The sequence below is a fragment of the Ursus arctos genome, unplaced genomic scaffold, assembly GCF_023065955.2.
Source record: "Ursus arctos isolate Adak ecotype North America unplaced genomic scaffold, UrsArc2.0 scaffold_28, whole genome shotgun sequence".
NCBI lineage: Eukaryota > Metazoa > Chordata > Mammalia > Carnivora > Ursidae > Ursus > Ursus arctos.
The window spans coordinates 37,302,167-37,325,559 of NW_026622963.1; the positions used below are offsets into that span (position 1 = coordinate 37,302,167).

At 60.5% G+C, this 23,393-nt stretch overlaps 1 protein-coding gene across 5 annotated transcripts in view; it reads right to left on the reverse strand.

The window, feature by feature from the left end:
- Positions 1 to 23,393, reverse strand: part of ARNT2 (aryl hydrocarbon receptor nuclear translocator 2) — a 159,600-nt gene that overhangs the window by 9,347 nt on the left and 126,860 nt on the right. For 4 of the 5 annotated variants that reach the window (XM_048220432.2, XM_048220426.2, XM_048220434.2 and 1 more), the window contains exons 12-17: positions 22,149 to 22,300; positions 13,336 to 13,408; positions 12,403 to 12,526; positions 9,423 to 9,522; positions 6,482 to 6,620; positions 5,475 to 5,640 (exon numbers count right to left, since the gene is read on the reverse strand). In XM_048220432.2, the coding sequence (XP_048076389.1) occupies positions 5,475 to 5,640; positions 6,482 to 6,620; positions 9,423 to 9,522; positions 12,403 to 12,526; positions 13,336 to 13,408; positions 22,149 to 22,300 (754 nt within the window). The remainder of the gene's footprint in view (positions 1 to 5,474; positions 5,641 to 6,481; positions 6,621 to 9,422; positions 9,523 to 12,402; positions 12,527 to 13,335; positions 13,409 to 22,148; positions 22,301 to 23,393) is intronic. The other variant, XM_048220427.2, reaches the window with a different exon arrangement.

Here is a 23,393-nt window from a genome sequence, read left to right on the forward strand (position 1 = left end):
CGTGGGGGGACATCGAAGTGGACCTCGCAGCTGACAGTCTTCCTCGGGAAAGCCGCCCCCCCCAAGCCCTGACCAGCAGGCCGCGTTCACGCCGTCTGAGGGGAGGGCCACGGGGGAGGCCCTTCTTCCAGCCCGTTACTGAAACCCGTTCTCTGAGCTGCATGAGTGACCTCGACGCTCAACGATGAGCAGTAACCATAACACAGTGTCTCCTGGACGACGCAGCACCGGGTGCTCTCAGCCCAGACCTCGGCCCCACTGACCCACCCCACCTGACCTCAGACCGATGGTGAGCAGGGGTGTTACGTGGCCTGCGCCCACCACGCAGCCCCAAGCCGCATTCTGGAGAAGGCCCCAGGGTCACCGACACCCTTGGATGCCCGTCGTTCTAGAAGCCACGTGTATGGTGACGAACCGCGAGCTGGGCTCCAGCCATTCCGCCCTTTGCTCTGCTGGCCTCCTGAGCAAAGTCTAGGCTGCTACAGCCCCAGCTGAACATGTGGGTCCCCCGCCAGGTCCCCGGTGCAAGTAGAGCACGCACGGGGTGGCTGCCATCTGGGCCAAATGGGTGGCCTTTAGACCAAACTTCAGATTCTTGAGAAACATGTGGATTCCTAGGTTGTAGGACTAAAGGGACGACATCTTTCTTTTAAAACTGTTTTATCGGCACTCAATGCTCTAGGGTCACTCTTGCTGACGTTTTTCCTCGAGAGAATCATCTGAGGATCCCAGGGCTGTTTGGTGCACTGCTCGGAGGTCCTCTGTGGTCGGGAGTAGCTCAGTGGTTCTAACCAGGGCCAACTCTGCCGTGCAGGGGACGCGTCTAGAGACATTTCTCACGGTCATAAATGCAGGGGTGCTGGTAGGTAGAGGCCAGGGAGGCTGCTGAACACACACACGGACAAGGTATCCCCCAAGACAGAGAATTACCTGCTCAAAATGTCCATGGTGCTGACGCTGAGAAACCCTTGTGGATGAATCAGCAAAGAGCTCCAAAGGGGCAGCTTGTTCCAGAAAAGCCTCTGGGCGGAGGTCTCCTGCAGTTCACGCCCAGGACACGCGTTTCCCATGCTTTCTGGCCAAGACCTCATTTTTCATCACTAACTCATAGTGGTGGAAAGGTCTATAATCCCCTAAAATTTGCTGGTGAGAATACACAGGGCTGAGATTCGGGGGCAGGAACTGGGGGGTTTGGGGGTGTGGTGCCTGCAAACTTTCTAGATCAGGGAAACCCCAACCCCTCCCCCACTGTGCCTGCTCTGACCCTAATTTTTCATCCCCCTTCTCACTGCAGAAATCCTCAGACTCTTGTGGAATGACCCGTTCTTTCAAGCTTCGTCTCCGAAGTAAGTGTGCAGACGGACGAGGCTCCTCCCAGGAAGGCCAGCAACGTGACCGATGCAGTCCGTGGCCTTCGTGACAGCTGCTCAGGCTCCGCGTTGTCCGTGTTACCGGCTGTGATCTGAGAGGATCCGCGTTGACTCACGCTGGGCATGAATGGGACATGTTAGCCGCCCACCCTAAACCGGGAAGCAGGGAGGCCGGGAAGCAACGCACTTGCTCGTGCAGCCCAGTCCCTGCCTCTGGAAGCACGTGGGTAAGACAGTGGACATCATTCAGACCCAGGGCGAGTCCGGGGAGGAACACCTGGTCTGCCACGGCCCCACTGGGCCACTTGCACTGAGCACCCTGCGTGCTTGGCTCCTGCATTTCCCTAAGACACACGGACGCATCAGGGAGCAGATGCCGGGTGGTGGCAGAGACGCAGACCCAGCCGTTCAGGGACCCAGGTCTCAGGACTCCCCGCGCTATTGGCTTACGGCCTCTTGGCTCCACATCCACGCGTCCTGGCGCTGCCTGTGGGTGGGGTAGGAGCTGGACGCTGTGAACGTGCCTCTTTTGCCCGCTGGGGCAAGGTTAGGCTTTGTCCATAGAAGATACCGGAGAGACAAGCAGGTGCAGCCAAGGAAGGGGCTTCTCTTCTGGTTCGGGTGTTTTTCTGTCTACAGCGTGGCGACTGGTGGTGTGCAGGAGGCCCCGTGCACTCACTCTTCGGGGAGCTTCTCCGTCACCCCGAGACTGCAAACCAGCCCCAGCGGCTGGTGTTTTCCACCCGGCGGCAGCTCCTGCGGACTCTGGTCCCGCTGCAGCCTCTGGGGAGCGACCAGCCACAGCCCCCGCCCCTGGCCAGTCTGCTCAGCGCCCGGCAGACACACCCTCAGTGAGCTGTGACCTTCAGGCTTTGTGGGGTGGGGTCCCTCCCTTGGCCTTGGAGCTGGAAGCTGCCAGGCATGCTCGCTCTGCGGTCTCCTCGGGGCGCTCCTTCAACCACATTCACTAGGAATCATCGTATTTTGCGTTCCCCGTTGCACCTGCAGGTGTGGTTTCTCTGCGCTGCCTGGACCCTGCCTGCCGCACCGTCCCCACCCAGCTCGTTAGGATGCGAACGCTCACATTTGTCAGCCCCTCGGTAAATGGCTCCAGTTTTACTTCTGGACACTCCCCATCAAAAGAGGTAAGACCTGCGCCAAGCGGAAACCAGAACCAGGACTGGAAATGCAAACGCATTGGTAACACGGCTCAGGACACGTCCACAGGCCCAAAACGGCAGGAGAGCCTTGGTGTGACTCCTGGAAGCCCAGGGAGCAAAATGAGCTTGTGGCACACAGAAGGGGCCGGAACCAGAGGGCGGGTTTCTCATTCAAGGAGGGAGCCCCAAACACCTGCCATCCTGAGGATTTCCTGCAGAAGCTGACACGCAGCTTTTCTCCCCCATGTCAGCCACTTGGGCCCCCACTTGGTGACATTCAGCTTGCCAGCGCTCCCAGACTCCTGCTGGTTCCAGCCGTGAAACAGGGCAGTTGGGGCTCCGGAGCCCGGACAGGATGGCTAGCTGAGCCGAGAACTGTGGGCGGGGGGCTGTCGGGCTTGCGTACCCTCCAGGACTGACCAGCCGTCTCGCCCACGCCCTCAGATTGGGCACCGAGGTCCCACACAGGGCCACGGTGAGGGTCCGCTGCACATGTCAGTGCTGCCGGTGGGTTCACACGCTGTTTACTCAATGACTGGGAAGTCTGACCATTCATGGAGCTGCTCTTTCTCTTCCCCACATACCCCTTCTCCACTGCTCTCTTCCCTGCGCCCCTCGCACCGCGCTCAGGAGCACCAGCCTCATTCACGAACCACCTGCACACCCTCGTCTCTCTGACCCTGACCAGAGCCCCCCCCCCCCACCCCCCCCCCCCGCCCCGCCACCGCCTCCACGGACCCGTTTCCCTGGAGCCCCCTGGAGCGAAGCTGCTTGTTTTTCACAAGCCGCACATCCCACACACGGCCTGCCCTACCCTCCAGACCCCTCCACACCACTGTTCCCCACCTCTGCTGGGGCCTCCTGCCACAATGACCCATAGGTGGGCTTGGGGAGCCCCTCATCCGAAGCTCCACCCCAGCTCCCTGTCCCACACTCCCCCAGGGCCTGGATTCCAAACACAGCCACAGCTTCCTGCTGCCCTGCCGGATCAAGGTCAACAAGGGAGGGATTAAAGGTGAGACCACATGAAACCTCTGTTTAGAGTCTCTGGGCACTCACGGAGCGGGGCCCAGCCCCTCTCATTAGTATAAATCAAGAGACCTCTGCCAGGACACCCAATCCCCAACTAATTCCAATGCACTCCAAACAACGGATCAGAAGACAGGGGCAAGCAGAGTCTGGAGGGAAGTGCACCATGACCTCTGACCTCACCATGCCTCTGTTTATTTATCTGTGAAATGGGAGCAATTGGGCATCTCCCTCTTAGGGCTGCCATGAGTGTTACAGGAATTCAAATGCGCCCAGTGCAGAGCACACAGTGGGTGTCTGGTGAGCGTCAGCGGTGGCTGTAACTATCCTTAGGATCAAGTGATTACAGGACGGCTCAGGGCCAATGAGGACGTGGCTGCTGATCCTGGAGCTCCCCACGTGAGCCTGCTGTTCAGGGCCTCAGCCCAGGGCTCTGTCCTCCCCGTGTCCCAGCCCCATTTACACATCAGGGCCTGCATACGCCAGGTGGAAACCAGACAGATGCACAGAGCTGAAGGGCCCAGATCCCCAGGGCAGGGGAAGGCCCTGCCCACCTTTCCTGCTGTGGCCACGAGATGCTTCTCGGCCTTACTAGAATGAGCGCTCGCTCTCCTTGAAGACTCTTCTGACCCTGAGAGAATGGCAGCCCTTGGACCGCGGGCGGACTTGGGCTGCTGCATACACAGCACTCCCCTGCCCTCTCCCGGTTCCCGAGCATCTCCCCTACCCTCTCCTGGTGTGGGAGCGCCTGCCGTACCCTCTTCTGGTGTGGGAGCACCTGCCCTGCCCTCTCCCTGTGTCCGAGCGTCTCCTCTGCCCTCTCCCAGTGCCCGAGAGTCTCCCCTGCCTCAGCTGTACTGTGACCTCCCCTGGGCTGGGACCAGGTCTCCTCCCCTCTGTGAGCTCGAGCCTAGCACAGCGCCTGGCAAGCAAGAGGCCAGGGGTCCGTCCCTCCGGAAACAGGGCAGCATGCGGCTGAGCTCCCACTTGGGGAACAATACAGCAAAGATAGTTTAAGGCCGAACAGGAGAACCTGCCACGAGTGAACGAGTGAACCGGATTAATGTTGAAGGTCACTGCATCCCCGGGGGGAGCTGGTGAGAGGTCAGGAAGTACTGTGCCCCCAGGCTGGTGGGGGGTGGGGGGGGGCATGGTACACAGGACACCACACAGCATTTAGCCTGGGGCTGGCTGCATAAAGTGGCCGACTTGCCAGATGGAAACCCAGGTGTGTGGGCTCAGCCCCACGCTCGCCTGAGGGCATCCGTCCTACAGAGAGACGCCCCATGAGCCACACGAGTGGGTGTCACAGGGACCGCGCTGTGAGAGATGGGCGCCGGCTCAGGTCGAAGGGCCATGGCCCCTCAGCAGTCCCTCCTGATGGGAGCTAGAGCCCTGGCCCATTAAATCCACACAGAGCCACGGCAAAGGCCCCTGGGAGGAGCACCAGGAGGGGCAGCCACTTAACCCTTTATGGCCTGAGGTTTTGTTAACAAAGCTGGGACGGGCCTTCTGACACGGGATGGGATCTCTCTTGGAACACTAAGAGAGAGAACTTTACTGTGTTTCTTATTTACAGTGTTTTTATACCATCAGCCACCCAGTTGTTTGAAGCAAGATTATAGCGTTTTGGACATAGGGTACCTGACGTCCTTGCCAAGGGCCATAAAGGGTTAAAACAGCATTCGGAGGAATATAGTCCCAGGGCCTTGAAAATGACAGTCACTCCACAAAGCTGAGACCCAAGCAGCCAGCGTCCGGGGGCACCACAGGCTCTCAGAGCTGGAGGCACTTGGAAACCCCTAGGCTTTGTCCCAGGGTTCTGGGAGCTTGGGGCTCAGTCCCCGAACTCAGGATGCTCAGAAAGCGTTTCTGCTGGCTCTCCCAGGAATTCTCTCCCTCGTTCCCCACCTACCGAACCCTGGTGTCCTGTTGGCGAGACTGGAGTAGGCATTCCCGCTGGGCGAGGAGGTAGCCGGGCTGGAGAGGGGGCTGTAGGAAGAGGGGTCTGCTGGGTAGGTGTGGCTCGTTCCGATCCCAAAGGGAGATGACTGGGTCTTGCCGGACTGGGGGGGGATTTGCTACAATTAGGACACAGCAAAGAGAAGGGAAGCATCACCAGCAGGTCTCTGCCCCAGGCCCCAGTGGCTGACGGCGACTCCCCATGGCCCTCCTGCCCAGCCGGGCACAAGCCTGGCATCAGGCCAGCACTTGTGGGCCCAGAACTGCAGGACTCGGGCCCTGCCTCTCTGGGGCAGGTCTGGGCAAAGTTACCCACAGGCCTACGAGGATGCGGGTCCTGCGGCTTCTCTTTATTGGGCCTGGGCACTACAAACACCAGGAAGTCCCCTGGGCCACCGGACGCCCACGTCACAGTGACTACCAGGGAGCTGCGTGTGTCCCGGGGCTGGGGGTCCTCACGTGCTCCTGGCTGGGACAGAGAGAGGTCCAGAGCGGTCCTCACGGAGCGTCTGTGGATCTGCCCCTTCCCCCAGCTTCCCAGGCCCTCTCTGAGCAGGGCCAGGCTGCCGAAAACAGACGGGGCTCCACTACTGGGGCCCCTCTGAGGGACTGGTGCTCAGAGCACTAACCTGTCTCGAAGCCTGGGCCAAAGAAAGCAGGTCACGGGTGCTCTGACCTGCCTGGACCTGGGGGTCTCAAAGCCTGGCCAAAGAATGCAGGTCACGGGTGCTCTGACCCGCCTGGACCTGGGGTCTCGAAGCCTGGACCCAAAGAAAGCAGGTCACGGGAGCTCTGACCCGCCTGGACCTGGGGTCTCGAAGCCTGGACCCAAAGAAAGCAGGTCACGGGAGCTCTGACCCGCCTGGACCTGGGGTCTCGAAGCCTGGACCCAAAGAAAGCAGGTCACGGGAGCTCTGACCCGCCTGGACCTGGGGGCAGCGCCCTCACTGAAGCCCGTACCTGTCCGGGAAAGGGCGGCCGACTCCCCGTCCATGCCACCTGACTCTGGCCCAGCTGCCGGGAGATCTGGGACATGTTCTGGCCTGTAGACGAGGAGGACTGGATCTCATTCACTCCAGGCACGTGGACCACCGAAGAGCTGGAAGAGATGAACTCACATGTGTCCCGAGGAGACGCCTCACCCACCACGCTGGCCCCGGGGCCACCTCCCTGTTCGCTCCCCGCTGCCTCTGTCCGCATGTCTGTCTCTCCAGCACACACTGGACAAGGAGGCCCACGCGTGGCACGCCTCCATTGTTCCTTCTTTCCTTCGGGGCTCCCTCTGTGTCCCCACTGGGGTCTGCCTCATGCTCCCCCCTCCTCCACCCCAAGGCCGCTCTCTCCTCCAGGCGGTCTACACCCCACCCGCGTATGTCTGGCTCCCAGCAGACCATTCTGCGGGAGAAGCTCCTTAGCATAGAAACCAGCCTCGGTGTGGACTCGCTCCTCTGTGCTCTGGTTAATTTGTCCCTGTGGGGCGCCTACAGGGCTCGAGATTCAGGAACTAGGCCGCGCACTGGCAGCTGGTTGGTTCTGAACAGGACAAAGAACCTGTCAGGGGACACCTGGCGGCCAGGGCCTGGTCCAGCCCCCCCGGAGCTCGCTGCGGGGACGTGCCCCCACCCTCCCTGCGTCTTCGAGTTCATCCCTGCAGTCTGTCTGGGGCACCTGCTGAGTGTGTCCCAGGTGCCGCTCTGCCTGGACCCCCGCAGGCGCCATCCCTGACCGCTGTCTGTGCACTGCTGCCCGGAGCTTTTTCCAGCCGTGAGGATGATACGACATGCTCATTAAAGCTGGGAAGGTACGGAGACTTCTGTTTGGCTTCAGGCCCTTTGTCCTGGGAGCAGCTCAGCGCAGGAGAACGCTGCGTGCCCAGGAGGGAGCCGAGCGGGGAGGGATGGGGCTGATCGTTGGTGTGGGTTTTGAAGAAGGGCAATGGACAGACCCGTGGAGAAGAGTGGGTATGGTTTTACTGCTCGTATTATATTTTTCTGTGCTATCTGGTTCCTCATGAGAGAGACAGTCTCCAAGGATACCCTACCTTCTCGTACCAGCCATTCCGAAAGCGGACATCACTCCCAGCTTCCTGCAACCACTCCCTCCCTGAACATAATGTTCCTTCCCCATTCTCCCTCCTGATGAACCCACGGCCTCAGAAGGCCTTTAGTGATCACCATTCTCTATGGGGGGAGGGCTCCCCCCACCCCTCAGCTCTCATGTCCGCCCCAGGGCATTGGTGGATGAGGGCCGAGCCCCGGGCCCAGCACCCCCACAGCCCTCTGGACTAGAGACGCCTGCTTCAGGGCACACGGACAGGTCAAGGCCGCCAGGACCACGGTAGGACTCAGGGTGAGGACACAGTCAGGGACCTGTGGTAACACCGTGCCGCTAGAGCTCAGGGCGACCTCTGACTGCCATTCGTCCCACACCCTCCCACTCACACCAGCACGGGCCCTTTAGATTTGCAGGAAATCCAGCCTACTCCACAGGCTTAGGGCCTCACAGGCACCCATCTCTCCCTCCCTCCACTCATCCATCCCTCCAGGCCTCCCTCCCTTCCACAGATAAGCAGTGAGTGAGCGCCTTCCTGAAGCCAGGCTCTGTGCAGGGGCTGGCGTCCTCCCCGACTCCTTCCCCACACAGCCAGCTGGCCACAAGACGGCCTTTCCTTCTCCAAACTGTCCTCTGACGTCTGTTTCTATGACGACAGCCTCACCCCGGCTCAGCCTCTCAAGCTGGACCATGTGTCCTACGACCCACCAGCACTCTCCCTTTCCACGCTGCCCCCCGACCTTTCTCCCGTACCCTGTTTCCACAAGTTCCTCTTCCCCTCCGACTCCCCAGCATGGTACTCAGGGCCTCCACAGCCTCCTCCTGTTTCGCCCAGACTCTGAGCCTCTCCCATCTCTCTGGCCTCCCAGGCTTCGTTCAGCACATTCTGGAGGAGGTCCTCTCAGTCGCCTCATCAAGTAGCAACCTGACCCTTTGCTCCCAGGCTCAGCTCAGCAGTCGGCCAGGCCTTCCCGGGCCCTGCTACCTCAGGCTGTCCCCTCCTCACCTCCAGCCTCCACTCCGTCCCCCCTGCCCTTCGTCCAGACTGAGGGACCGGCAGCCAGTGTCACAAGGACCTGACGAGCACGTGCAGCGGGGCGGGGTGACTGGCAGCGAGGACGGCAGCAGCCGCTCCCCGGGGGGCCGCCTCCTCATCCAGCTGGCTCCCGATCAGAGAGTTTCTGCCTGTGGCCCGCGTTCCCCAGAGCCGTGGAGCAGGCTGCCTCCAGTGAGACCCAGCTGCAGGACTGGCCCGAGCGCCTCCGAGATTTCGGTCTGCTAAGCCACCTCCTGCTTCCCCAGGGGGCCTGTCCGTGGACCAGTGTGGAAACTCGCGCCTTACTCTAGTTGCGAGGGCAGGTTCCTGGCCGGGCCCGCTGCCTGGGATGGTCAGTCCCACCCGCCCAGTCCTGGTCCCCGTCTGCACCTGGACGTTCCTCTTAGGCTCTGGCCAAGAGCCAGCGGCTGGGCTGTATGAGGAGCCCCGCCCACCTGGGCTCGGGTCTGGGACAGTTCTAGTGAGTCTGGGCGTTTGGTGGGTACATGTGAGGACCCCCGCACCCACCTGAGAGCCTAGTCTCTCCCCTGGCCATTCCTCCCAGTCTCTGCTCCTCCTTCCCCACCAGACAATAGCAGCACGCCCAACAGCAACACTGGGCACACAGGGCAGGGCTCACGGGGCAGAACCAGCGCCAGCGGCCTCCCAGCCCGGCCAGCACCTGCTGGACAGTAGCCACGATGGTGTTGGCGGGATTTGCCACACACGGAGCCAAGCTCTGAGACCCGGGGCTTCCCTGGCGAGGGGCATCCTCCCACCCCCTGGCCCCCCGGCCCCTTGGCCGGCATGTACCTGAAAGCCTTCCCAGAGTGTCCTGGGGGGAACGGGCTCCCCTGGGAGTAGATCTGCTGCGTTCCTGCCGCAGACGCTGAGCTCATCATCTTCTTCTCCGCTAGGAAGAGCACAGCAAGGGTCACATTCAAGGGCTTCCCGCCCTCCAGACCATGGGGCAGACAGCCGGGGAGCAGGTGCAGGGCTGGGCGTCCCCAAGCAGGATGACACATGCTGGCGCCCGTCCACGTGCACCTGCTCTGCCCTTGCCTCCGCGCCGTCTCCCGGGGCCTTCTCCGCCCAGGACGGCGCCAGGCTGTCCTCCGGCACCTAGGCCAGGCCAAACGCACCGCAAGGCAGACCCTTTCCAAGCGTTGGGAAGATGGAGAGAACCAATGGAAGTTCTTCCTCAGACACGACTTTACCCACTCCTTCCAACCCCGTGGAGGAAGCACGGAGCAGTGGTTTGGAGGAACGGCTCTGGCGCTCAGAGCCCAGCTCTGCCCTACGGTCGGGGGGTGGCCTTGGACATGTTTGTTACAGAGCCTATCACTTCCCTACAATCTCAAAACTCCTACACCTGTTGCTCCCCCAACCCCTGACACCCCACCCGCAACAAGATTCCGGAACAAAGGATGTCAAAGTTATGCGGCAATTATTTTGTGCCTAGACAGACCCCTCGCCTGTACCCATCTCTGGCTTGGGGTGGGATCCCCACTGGGTGGACGTGAGCAGTGGCTGGTGGACACTCAGCCTCGGGTCTTGGGGCCGAGGGGGCAGGCTTCAGCGGCCACGTGCCGAATCTCCCGAGCGTGCAAACCACCTCCGTGACGTTTTGGTACACTGAAGCCCTGAGCGGTCTTCCCGGGGCAGTTCCTTTGTTGCAACGACAGGGCGCCCAGTGGAAAGTCCTGGAGGATGGAAAGGGCTTGGACTCTTGCGTGTGCGTTTCTCACACGGTCCGCAGCCTGAGTCTTGCAGAGGAAGATGCGGCTCAAGGTGTCAGGAGAAGGTGCCCCGGGGACTGCTCGTGACTATCCACTTAATGTAGACTATTGTTTTCTCATGTGTTTTGGGGTTTTGGTGGTTTGGGTAAATGAGAAGCACATTTTTTCCGAACTGCTACAGGACATTTGTAGGGCACAAAATTATATATATGGAGAGTCTTGAGTTTATGATTCGATCTTCTATATCTTTCTTCGTTTTACGACTTTGATCCACGTGATTTGTTGGAGATGAAGCAATGCATGTTGAGATCTCCCACTGCAATTTGGCTTTATCAGGATTTTCTTGTATTGCTAATTATTCTTTCCCACGTTGCAGTGCTCATGACACACAAACCCTCACGTTAGGTCACAGCTCGTATCTGCGTAAAACAGCCCTCTTCGCCCACAGCGCTCGGACAGCACTATGTTTCTTCCGATGTCCGCGGGCACCAGGCCCCCCACCCCTCCGGCCCCACGGTGTCACCTGTGCGGTCTGGGACATGGCATATTTCGGCAGCATGGGATTCGGGAGCTACCAGTCAGGAGTTCTTGAACACCGACTGATTCTATCGCTCATGACATTCATGTTTTCTTACTATTTCACTTTTCCTTCCGAGTATTTTGCAATTTGCTAAAAATGTCCTCGTCTTTTCTTGGAAGCGACACTTCCTTCCTTCTCTTCTTTTCCCTCCTTTCAAGAGTGGTTATAAATAAACACACTGGAACTCTAGAAATGTCAGAGGAAAAAAACCACACATGCCGATGAGACATTTCTGTTTGTGACCCTTAACCCAAGATGCACCTGGGTCTTCGCCAAATTGATTCGGTTTTGGTTTTTCCGGATCTTTTTATCTTTAGTGTTTTGCACCTTGATCCTTGGTGTTCTTCGGGACGTCCTCCACACTCCGGCTTCTCCACCCGTCACTTCCTCTGCCGCGTTCTGTGTTTTGGTTCATCCCGCAAACAAGGCCAGTCTGGGGCAGGCCGCGCTCCCGGACGGTCTGAGATGGCGCGTGTCTGAGAGTGCGGTTCCCGCGTGCGAGCGCAGCCTGGTTGTGGACCCGCGTGGCTCTCCCGTTTTCCTTGTCTGTCTGTTCTCCCACTACTTTGTCATCTTTATGGGAAGGCGTGTGTGTCTGTCACATTCCAACTTCCCGTGGATTTCCCAGAAAGGCTTTGGGGTCTGGTCAAACCTTCAGGCTTCTCTGAGGGGGAGAAGCCTTTTAGACGTGCTACCATTTGCTCTCTTCTCTGCTGACTCGAGAGCCACTGGTGGAGGTGGGTGGCATGTCCGGGGGCCAACAGGTCACTGTGCCACACGGGTTGGCACGCACTGTTGTCGTGGGAGGCAGTGAGGGGACCTTCCTCGTTTCCTTAGAGGTTGGCCCGCGGCATAGAGGGAATGACGGCCATGTCTACACCACACGTGCTTCCAGGAGGGCTGAGATCTGATCCTCCATCTGTCCCCAGCCCCTCAGTCCTGTAGACGAGTGTCTCCACGCTGCCTTCGGGCGGGTCAGCTGCTTCTCCCCTTAACGGATCCCAAACACTGTGTCTTGCAGAAATTCCTTGACCACCAGAATTAGAATCCTCCTGCTGAAGTCTGGAATAATACAGACCTTTCCAGTTGTATATTTTGCTAATCTTAGTGGTAAACAGGCTGGAAGGGGCAGCTACACACGGGCTTCGTGGGACAGCCTGACCTAGAATGCGCCATGTTCTCCGGCGACAGCGCTGACGTAGGCAGGCCACCGGACGACCGTGACCAAGCGAATTCTGGGCATCCACGCACCATTCGTTCCCAACCCTCGGATGCAGAAAGCACGCGGTTCAGGGCCCCAGGGAACAGACGAGCGGGAGGCGAGGCTCCGCTGGGACTCCGGTACTGGGTGCTCTTGCACACTGAAAACCCAGCCCGCGGGGGCCTCTCCCTGCGGGGGGGTGTCTCCTGACGGCCTGGCCGCAGCCCCCCGCCCCCCACACCCTCCAAGCCGGGGCCCCGTCCGGAAACTTACATGCACTGATCCCCGCAAACATTTCGGCGAACCGGGGGTCCCTCTCCTGGGAGAAGATGGCATCTGCCTTTTCCACGGCCTTCCCAGCCTCGTGAACGCCGGCTGGCAGGTTGGGGACGGGAACCTGTTTGCACATTAAAACACAGCCACACCCCACGTGTGAGACACAGAACATGGGCTTCCAGCCTCACCTTCGTTGGGTCCCCTCTCTCTGGTCTCACTGACATTTCAGGCTGGACGGTTTTACAGGTGGGGGGGTGATTTTCTGTTGGAGGACAAGGACAGTCAGGGTGGAGGTGTGAGCTGGAAATCACAGAAAGGACCACGGACGGAGTCACACTGAATACTTACAGAAAGATAAATGATAATCAGCGTACTCTAAAACTCAGGAGACGTGAACATAAGGTCTAGCGTAGGAGACAGACCCCTTGTGGTTTCCCTAGCCGGCCAGCTCTCAGACGCAGCAGGAGCAGGAAAGGCAGAAGGGAAGAGGAGGGGACTAAGGAGAAGGGAGAAGGGAGGGAGGCGGCCCAGGCAGAATGGGGACACAGGGCAAGAGCAGGGGCGGGGGCAGAGAGGGACTGGACCAAAGGCAGCACAGACGGCTGGGAAGAAGCGGAGAGCTGACGGGGTCCAGAGCTGCCTCTGTCGGCTTCCTAGTTTGTGAGGACTAGGGCTCAGAGTCCGGGAAGCTACTGTTAGCCCCTGACACTCTCCGGACTGGCCGCAGCCTGCCATCCGGGCTTCACGGGTCCTGCTCCCTTCATGGCCCAGCTCTCAGGAAGGGTCACAGGAGACCCCGGGGGACTGAAGTCTCTGTGCTGAGTGGCTGGATGGAGCAGGAGCACCTGCTGGACTGGGGGGTTGGGAGTCAAGCTAAGGGTCGAATGCAGTCCCCAGTCCCTTGGGCAGGAGACAGTTCCAGAAGCTCACCTGTGATAAGTCGTAGGACGACAAGCCGTCCCGCTGGTGTACTTCCAGCTCTGCCTGCTGCTGCTGGAGCTGCCTGGGGAACCAGAAGTCAAGAGTCACAAGAGCAGACACGGCGGCCACAGGGCAGGACCAGGACCTGCCCCAAGCCCAAAGGGTGCGGGTGACACCCGATGGACCTCCAAACGTTTTCAGTTTTTAGTTATTTTATGATTGTTTTTTAATGCCCCAAATCAAGACTCCGAGCTCTGTACTTTAAGTTTAGGCTGCCAACACTGAGGAAATAAATTCTGGTTTATGATTGCATTTTATGCAGTTAAAAAAAAATGTTAAGGCAAAATTCAGATCGACGCAGAAGGCTTCAGTGAGTACTGACCGGTAAGCTGGAAGGGGGCTGCGGGACCTCGTCCAGCCCTACTCTGGACTCCCGCAGCGTTACTTCACCCCCACGTGAAAGGTTCAGAGAGGCTGCCCAAGTGCCTGCCCACCAGGGTCATGACCTAACGGAGCCGGGACCTGACCCAACACCTCTGATCCTTGCTCGGCACTCCGCGCACTCCCGGGCTGTGTCCTTTGGGGACAGAAAAAGCCTCCTTACAGGAAAGAGCTGCGTTATGTTTTAGAATATGGAACCGAGTTTCTTCCGAGGGACAGTGAGCCCTACAGCTCAGAGCCTAAAATGGGGGCGGGATGACAGCGTCGCTTTCAAGTCTAAATACCAACAAGAATGAGAGGCGAACAACGACCAGCAAATTATCGACCAAAATCACCCCCACCCCAAGCCCAGGAGTCCATGGAGAGGACACAGACTGTTCCAGCATAAACACGCACACGTATAACACGTACAATATGGGTACGCGTGTAATCAGCGGGTGTAGAGATGCACTTTCACCATTCGAATACGGAAGTAAGTGCCGACTGGAACAAACCTGAAGAACCATCCTTCACCCACCACGCTGGTAAAACTGCGTTCACGTGGTGGCTTGCTGCCGAAAGGTCACACTCCACCGGGAAAGTGCGCGTGGAATCAGCCTTCCTGGCGGTCCCTGTTAGGTCCTGCGGACACATCCACAGCCTCCAGGAGTCGTCCTGCTGCTGGGGCGTGTGCAGGGAACCCGGAGACGAGAGCCGTCTGTGCAGAGCTGGCGGTAAGACGGCAGTGACTGTGTGAACATGTCTGTGGATTCACTGAGTGCACAGTCCCTGCTGTCCCACGGCGGCCGCTGCGAGGACCGCCTGCAGACACTACGAGGTTTGGTCAGAGCACGTGGAAAAGTTCAGGACAAAACGTTCTGCGCACTGTGACTATGGCCACGAGCAGCACACGGCCTACGCGGTGAACAAAATTTGGAAGGCAGAACATCCCTTCCGTGTGTGCATTCACTGGCAGGATCTTATCTGTCGTCGCTGCGGTTTGAAGCCAGGACAATCTCCGTGGCTCCCTTCTGAACATCGTGGAGGTGCAGGTCGTCTCCCCCATGCCTGCCCTGTGCTCTGAGCAGGGAAGCAGCAGGAGCCCTTGGAGGGGAGGAACCCCTCAAAGATGCCGTCCCCTTTGCTGGGGGCCAGAGGTACCGGGGGAAGGTGCAGAAAAGATAAGTCTGCCAGTGAGCCCAGAAATCACTGCAGGAGGCAGACCAGTCAGATGAGCGTCCCCGCAGAGGGGCCTCTGTGAGCACGGCTCTGGATACCTGCAGCCCGGATCAGCAGACCCCGGGGCCGCGGGAGGACCTGGGGGGCCCCGCTCGGGAGGAGGCCGTGTGGTCTGGCCAAGGGGGAGCTGCCAACTGCAGAAAGCCAGCAGGAAGGACACCTGTGTCCTCTGTGCACTTGCCCCGGGCCCCTGCTAAGGGTTTGCATTCACAGCAACCCTCGCTGGGCTCACAAAGGGAGCTGAAAACCCTCCATGTGGGTATTTTCTGAAGTCCCTTTACAAAGGAGCACGCGGAGGCCCAGAGATGCTGGGGGTCTGCAGAAAAGGGGGCTGTTCTGAAGAGGGCTTGGTGGCTACTTCACAGCGTAAGGGACACCGCGCTGGAGGGGAGGAGGCCCTGGGCTAGCCACTGCGTGGGCCAGTGAGGAGACCGTGGGAGAGGTGGCCGGCCAGGAGCCTGGCCTCAGTGGCAGATGCAGCCCCCGCTATCTTGGGGTGAGGGAGTCCCCAAACTCTTACCCCACTGCCCCCAGCCAGTCCCTCCACTGGCCGGACAGCTAGCAGCCTGAGAAGGGGGCGCACGCCGTCCCGTCCACAAAGGCTAACATTGGCTTGTGGATATCCACACGCCCCCCAGGCTGGCGGGTGGAGCAGACGGAGCACAGCTAGGCTGTCCAGGCCCACATGCGGGCTGTCTGGTCCACAGCCCCCCACCCAAGACACGGGCCACTGGCCAGTCTCTGCTTCACTCCTCTGCTGGGGAGCTGGTGCTTCCCGAGGCAGCCCACTCCATGTGCAGACGGAGGCGATCATGAAAAATCTGTGCCCAAAACAGCCCAAATCGACCTTCCTATCACTCCCATTCCGAATTCCGATCCTGCCGCCCAAGAAACACAAAATAAGCTGAATTCTGTCCCTGAACTCTTCTTCCCACCAGCCAGAGAGATGGACAGCCTGGACACCATTCACTCCCCCCCACCCCCCTGTGCCCTTCATGTTGGCCCCTGGCATGTGTGTCTCCCCCAGGGAAGACCTCTTCGAAGAGAACCCTTCTGGGGGACCGCTGACCAGTGTATTTAGATCTAAGCCCGGACGGGCCATCTGTCCTGGGAAGTGTACTGACATGTCTACATCAGGCTCGGTGTTAGAGCCTGGGGAGAGGATGAGGCGTCCAGACCCACGTGGTCAGAGCCCTCATGGCACGGACAGTGTCCAGGGAGGACAGACAGTTGGCAAGAAGTGCAGTGTGTTGCGTTCAGAGCCAGGGTGCAGGAGAACACACAGCCTGTCTCCTGACCTGGGTGCGAGAGCCCAGAGGAAAGGGGAGCCAGAAAACATGGGACTGCCCCCCAGGCAGTCTGCACGAGCACCTGCAACACCAGGAAACAGGGGCACTAAAAATAATTTTTTAAATTGCTAATTCAAAAAATGTAAAAAGAATATACGATCTGTAGAAAAATCATAAATTTCCACATTTTCCTATTTTTACTTTGCTATTTTGTTAACACCCCAAGAGCCCACCAACGCTCGCTCGCGGGACCCCGAGACCTGAGTGCAGAGCTCAGGGCGGCACCCTGCCTGCGCCATCCTGCCTCTGCAGCCTTCCCATTTCACAGATGCAAGAGGCGAGGATCAGAATCCCGAAGATGCGCCCGGGATGGTGCACGCAGGGTTCAGCCCGTCTCTGTGCTAAGACCCGCACTCGGTCCCACGACATAATGAGGACCGTCGCCCCACACCTCCCATTCCAGAGCAGCAGGCCTGACCACACGGCGTCATGGGCCAGCAGGCGGGACAGCCAAGCTGGGCTTTGGGTTTTTTGTGGGATCAGAGCAGTGAATGCCCCTTCTCTTCCTTCCACAACTTTCCCGGAGCCCAAACGTCAGCCCACCAGTGCCTGTCCAGGGAATTCCGGCCACTCCTGCCTGTGGCCCAGCCCGTGTCCCGCCGGAGCACAGACCGTTGGGGAGGGGGCAAGACCACCCGTGGGTTGCGTACCGGGTGCCCTGGTGTGGCCTGCGCTACAGGGAGGAAGGGCCTGCACTCCCACGGTGTGCGAGGGTGTCAGTAAGGGCCAGAGGCATCCGGGTGGGAGCTTGCTGTCCGTTCTGTCCTCTTCTGGGCCCGAGGAAGCTCCTTCCAGGGGGATGTCAGAAACAGGGTCTCTGGCGTGGCCGGCAGATCCCCAGGGGCCTGACCGCACTCCCCCTGTGGTCCGGACATGGCCACCCCATCCTGCAGACTTTGGTCACCGTGCCCACAGCTGCACACCATGGAGGTTGTGCCGACTCGCAGGCCGCCCGTCCTGGGAAGAGGCCTGAGGAGCTTCCTTGGACATTTCACGGCCACGGATTAAAAATAAACCTTGGTGTGCTTGCAAATTCCAGAGCGGGAGAAACGTGGCTGCTCAGAACTCTGACCGACAGCACGTGTGTGGGACCGGGCCGGATGCAGCAAAACACTGCCTGCCCCCCCCCCCCCCCCCCCGCTGCGGACGGGAAACGATGATCCGATACCAGACGTGTCAGGCCCGGGCCTGCCATCTGCGTGGCCTCCCTGCACCAGGGACGTCAGGAGGCTGGCAGATGCCGACAGTAATGTCTGACGCTCCCGGGACAGAGGGTCTCACTCAGCCTGAGTAAGTGCGTGACCGGCCACGAGGCGGGCGTTCAGAGGCGGCACTGATCGCACCTCTGGGAGAACCGGGATCGGCGAGGAGGCATCTGGGGCTCCCCAAGCTCAGCGGACCAGAGTGAGGCTAATAACACGCACAGCTGACTGACAGCTGTCTGCACGCCCATCGGGAGGACTCCGAATGCCCGTCTAGGGTCTGGAGTCTATTCCACGGAGCAGCAGCGGGAGCGTGTGTGACCGAGATGGCTCCTGGGGCCACGTGCGCTGCTCAGAGGGGGCCGGACGGAAGGCAGGGGGAGCTGGTCAGGGAAGAGGGTGGAGGATCCCCTGAGACAGGGCAGAGGTCTCAGCAAGGCTCTGGGGAAGAGGCAGGGAAGGAGGAGATGGGCCAGAGAGACTCCCAGACAGAAGCTGTGGGGCCCTGTTCTCTGCCAGGTCGTCTGCTGCAGGTGCATGGCAGGGCAGGACGCCGGGAAAGTGCCAGGCTAGGGCTTGGTGACCGGGACCGTCGGCCCCTCCCTGCCCTAAGTCTGCAGAGATGAGGGTCACCTCGCTCTCTCTGCCCACTCCCAGGCTCCTGCCTCCCACAGCCTAGGGGTCGGACAGGGCGGGCCCTCCCTGACTGCGTGGGGACGGACGGCTCCGAGGAGGGATGCCGGCGGGACCGGGCCTGGTGGAGGCCTAAGGAAGTGCACACACCAGCGCAAAAGCAGCTGTGGTCGTGAAGACCGATGGTGGCTTTGGAACAGCACGTCCGGACACGCCGAGCGACAGCTTCAGATCCCCGCTGAAGAGGAGCCGGGACAGGGACCATCGGAGAGAAACGCCGGACAACTCCCGCTCAGGGCAGCCCAGGCCGCATCACCACAAGACACAGTCGGCCCTGAGCATGGACACGGCACAGACAACGGTTGTGCGAGCAGTGGGCAAGATCCAAGTCTGTGCTTTCTGCCCTTCTGGCCATTTCCCTGCACCAACATCATGGGTGACAGAGGCCTTCCTCTCCGTAGCTTCGCACAAATGCTCACCATCACACACTCCCTTTCTCCGGGAATTTCTTCTGGACGCTCCTGACTGACGGCAGCTCAGCTCACGTCGATCTTGCCCTGAACACGAACGCAGAGCACGCAGGGCCCTTCCCACAGCGAGGCTGTCTGCTGCTGGCAGAGCTCAGCCTCCGGCATGCAGAGGCCCGGAAGGCTCACATCCTGGTCGTCACTGCCCTCTGCTGCCCACGGCAAACATCTCCGCCACCGCCAGCCGGGAGGGCCGCTCGGGCCGGGAGACTGTCAGGTCTCTGCTGTAAGTCGTCCCAAGCGGGCGTTCTCATCCCCTCTGACCCCAAAAAGCTGCCACGAGCAACTCTCCTGAGACACATGCGGGGACACGCCCTGTTCGCTCGTGCTGCCTGCCTCAGAGAAGAAAGCCAGGCGTCCGTGATGAGCGCCCTTAGGATGAGGGTCCCTCCTGTCCTTCCGGGCTCCAGAGCGGCACTACCTGCGGGGAGGCTGTCTCGGTGACCACGGGCGGACGTGTTCGTTCTCTACCTCCTTGCGTCCTCACAGCATGCGTCTGTCTGCCCCTCTGCCTCCTCGCGCTCTCCAGGGCACCGGAGCCTTCCGGGGACATGGCCCCTCCCTGGTGGCGGGGCCGCGCATGTCCTGGAACCTGCCACAGGCCCACGTCCTCCCGCGACACCCAGTGAGCACCCGCTGGATGAGTCGACAGCACCCGACTCGGATGGGTGATGCTTGCACAAACACGGGCATGAGCGAGGAACGGTGAAAAGTAAGCAAAACCAAACCCCAGGAAGGGGAGCTTCAGCCCGCTCTCTGACCTGAATCTAGAGGACTCTGCCAGGAGCCCGGCCAAGAGCCGGTCCGAACCACACAGGGGCGGCCCCGGCATGCCGCAGAGCCGATTCGCCGAGGGGCCAGCCTCGGGTCTGAGAGCAGGGTGCAGGCTATCCCCACGACACCCAACACTCCTCTGGTCGCCCGGAGGGGACAGCCCTCAGCCCCCGCAAGCCAGGCAGCACGCACCCGGCAGCGCACAGCTGTGGGAGGGGGATGTGAGGCAGCAGGGCGGATGGGCGACAGGGGCTGCATCAAAGACAAGACGGTTCTCACTGACCCCAGCCAGTGTGTTGGCATCAGAAGAGTGAAGGTTTCTAGAACAGCGTCCAGGGCCCTGCATGCCCGACAGGCCTGCCCGTCTGCGTGACTGACAGCGGCCAGTGTGGCTGCAGAGGCAGCAGGACGGGAGGTCCCAGCGACAGCGTGAGCAGCCACTGAGCAAACCACGCGGGCCTCTCCTCCCCCTGGGCTCCCACGGCCGCACTGGCTGCCCCCCCGGCCGTGAGCGCACAGCCACCCCAGCCTCCGAGACCCTGGGAGGGAGACGGGCCTGGGACTGCAGTCACCTCTCTCTCTCGGAGGCAGGAGCTTCCTCCCCACGCCAGGGGAGCTGGGGAAGTAACAGGCCTTCCACCGAACCGCGTTTACCACGCAGCCGCGAGATCAGACACGGGGAGAGAAGCAGCACTGTTTCTGCACATGCCTGGATCTCCGACTCCCATGCGATCCTGCTCTTCCAGAACCAAGGTCGTGGCTGAAGACGGAATTAGAAGAACCGGAGCGCCGGAAAGGCCAGGGGAGAAGGAGCAGAGGGACAGGAGGTGTCACACCGTTTGGGGCAATGACCAGTGATAATGAGTTGCCTGGTCCCTACGGCAGCTGGGAAAGCAAGTTAGCAGAGTGGGGGGCCAAGGCCGGGCTGTGAGGGGTGACGAGGAGATGGACAGCCAAGGGGGGGCCGACAGAGGGCTGGCAGGGAGACCGGGGTCTTCCACGTTCAGGAAGCCAGTGCCTATGCCAGGGTCTCAGGAGGAGCCCGTGGCAGCGCACGGACAAGGAGCATGGCCCACGGGAAACGGAGGATGCGCTGGGAGGGCCCGGTCAGCTCTGGAGGGAGGACAGCAGGAGGGGCGGGTGCTGAGACCCTCACTCCCTCACTCCAACAGGAGGCAGGATGATCGGCCTGGAGCTTGAGGAAGCAAGCGGGGCAGCGCATCTCAGGCGCCCAAAGCGGGTGGCGGGCAGCCTGCGAGGACCACACCGGGACACGGCGGCAGGGGCACTCCGTGCATCAACACGGTCCCTATCAACTGTGGCAGGCCCCACCCGCCAGGGCCGGCTCGGGCCTGCCGCCCCCCACGTTGCTTTGCACGCACCATCTACGTGCAGGGTCTGCGGCACCAGGTTGTTCTTCGCCCCAGTTTCCAGACAAGGCAGCTGAACCTTGGCAACACAGTGATGCGTCCAGCGGGGGCTGGCACCGAAACCCAAGTCAGCTGCCCTGAGGGGCCCTGCATGGGTGGACCAGCCTGTCCAGCTCCAGGCCTTGTGGGCCAGGAGCAGGGCTGAAGCTGAGACACAGGGTGGGACTGCCCGGGAAGGAGGCCACTGCTGGGCGCGCCCCAAGGGGAACAGCCCAATGCAGGGAGCTGGGAGACATAATGGGGCCAGAGCCCTGAGCAAGCCAGCAGGCTACAGTCACTGCCTGGGGCGTCATCACCAGGACGGTTGTCAGATGAGGAGGGGAAGGGGCGGAGTGGGAACAGACCCCACCAGGTCAGAGCCGGGTCTGGGAAAATCAGGACAGCAGTGCCACTGACCAGAGTGGGCCCAGAGGGACAATTCTGTGATGGCCGCTCATCTCACGCCCTGGCAGGCTGCGGGGTCCCCGACACTGGCTCACATAGGCTTGGACATCATTTTGCCTTTGTTCACACTGGTTCTCTGGCCTTGCATTTCCTTGATAATAAATCCAGGGACAAGGCGCGAACTGCCTGTCGCTGGGAGACTGACCTCAAGCCTCACAGCAACCCCATGGGAGAGGTATTACCACCCCATTGCACAGATGGGAAAGTGAGCACTGAGAAATAACATGACACACAACTCAAGGTCACAGGAAGCAGGGGTCAAGCCTGGAGCCGGCAGCAATTCTGGGACTGCAGGACTCGGAGCAGGAGGAACGTGTGGATGACCGGGCAGCAGGGAAACCGTGTGTCCCTGCGGTGCCACCCCCAGCCCGGGCCCCCAGGCCCCAGAGCTGCCAGAGCCCCAGCCTCACTCCCCAGCCCTGCTTCCAAAGGGCCAAGAAATCAGGCCCCAGCAGCCGGCATGCCAGGCAGCCAGAGGGCACCCGGCTCATCCCTGCTGGGCTCCATGTGCCAGGGGCACAGCGAGGCCTAGGGAGCAGGACACCTGCACTGAGCTGGGGGGCGGGGCTGCCATGGGGGCCGTTCTCGACCTTGGGGTTTTTACAGACCAGGAGGGAAGGGTGGACGGGAGCACGGTGGGGGGAAGCAGCGACACGGCCTGCAGCCCCCTCACCCCAGGCCTGCTCCTCAGGCCCCGCAGGGACCGCCAGCTGCAGGGGAGCCAGGCCTGTGGGAGAAAGGGTTCCAGCCCTGGGCTCAGGAAAGACGCCCAGACCTGGCGGCGGAGGCAGGGGGAGCACGTACTTGACATTGGTGTTGGTGCAGATGACGTACTCGATCTCGTCCGAATAGGGGTTCTGGAACGTGAAGCTGCTCGTGCGGATCAGCATCCACTCCCGGTTCTTGGTGCGGAGCCGGTACATGACCGACAGCACCTGGCCCTTCAGCTTCACCACCTGCGGAAACGTGCAGAAGGAAGGAAGTCCGCGGGAGGCGGGAGGAGGGAGAGGCGCCGGGCAGGGCTCAGAACGGGGCTCGTGGTAAAGACGGTGAGGGGGCGCGGCTGGGCTGGGGGGGGGCTTCTCCCTCTTTGGAGCAGACCCCGCACTCTGTCCCACTCTCTGCAATGCCCGTTTGATATCAGGACCTCTGAGCTTTTTCAAATCGGGTCACACTCTGCAGGCCCAGCGCTTCCCTCTCGGCCCGGGCGTCTAGATACATTGTAGCGCTCGACTTGCTGCTTCACACCTCGCGCTAAAACATACTTAACCCCGTTTACCACTGCTAACTGGATCAAGGGAGGAGGTGTGTGAAAGGATAAATCCGTACACGCTATCTGCGCGCACAAGTCTACTGTTGCATTTATGCCGCAGCATGGTTTCAAACGGTTTCCTGATGCACATCGTCATTGGTGAAGGTGAGTTTTACTATTTATAGAGGTTTAATACCAAGTCTTAGAGAAATGAAATAAGCTGCCCAAGATTAGATGACTCTGCTGGAAAAGCTGGGAAGGAACCAAGGTCTTACTTCCAAACCACAAGTGTGTTTTGCTGGCTCTTGTGCTCCCTGTAGACATGTACAGTCCCTGCACAGGCAGACACGGAGCCGTGGACATGCATACACAGGTGCAGAAGGGGGCGTGCACACACAGGTACAGAAGGGGGCATGCATGGTGCACACACAGGTGCAGAAGGGGGCGTGTATGGTGCACGCGCAGGTGCAGAAGGGGGCGTGCACACACAGGTGCAGAAGGTACACTTGGCCAGCAGCTCTCGTGGCTGCAGGAGAAACAGGAGAGGCTATGAATGGCTGGCAGATGGGCCTAGGCTTGGGTGTGAGTATACCCCCAGGACAAAGCATGATGGGGTGCTCCTCTCCACAGGCCTGTGTACCTCAGATCCTGGGGTTGGTCAGGACAGAGAAGGCCCTGGGCCCAGGGCAGCCGAGCTGGCCCAGAGTGTGATCAGAGATAAGAACAGGAACATGACCCCAGGGTCAGGGAAGGCCCAGTCCCTCCTCAACTCCCCTACTTGTAGTTTATTTCTGGCT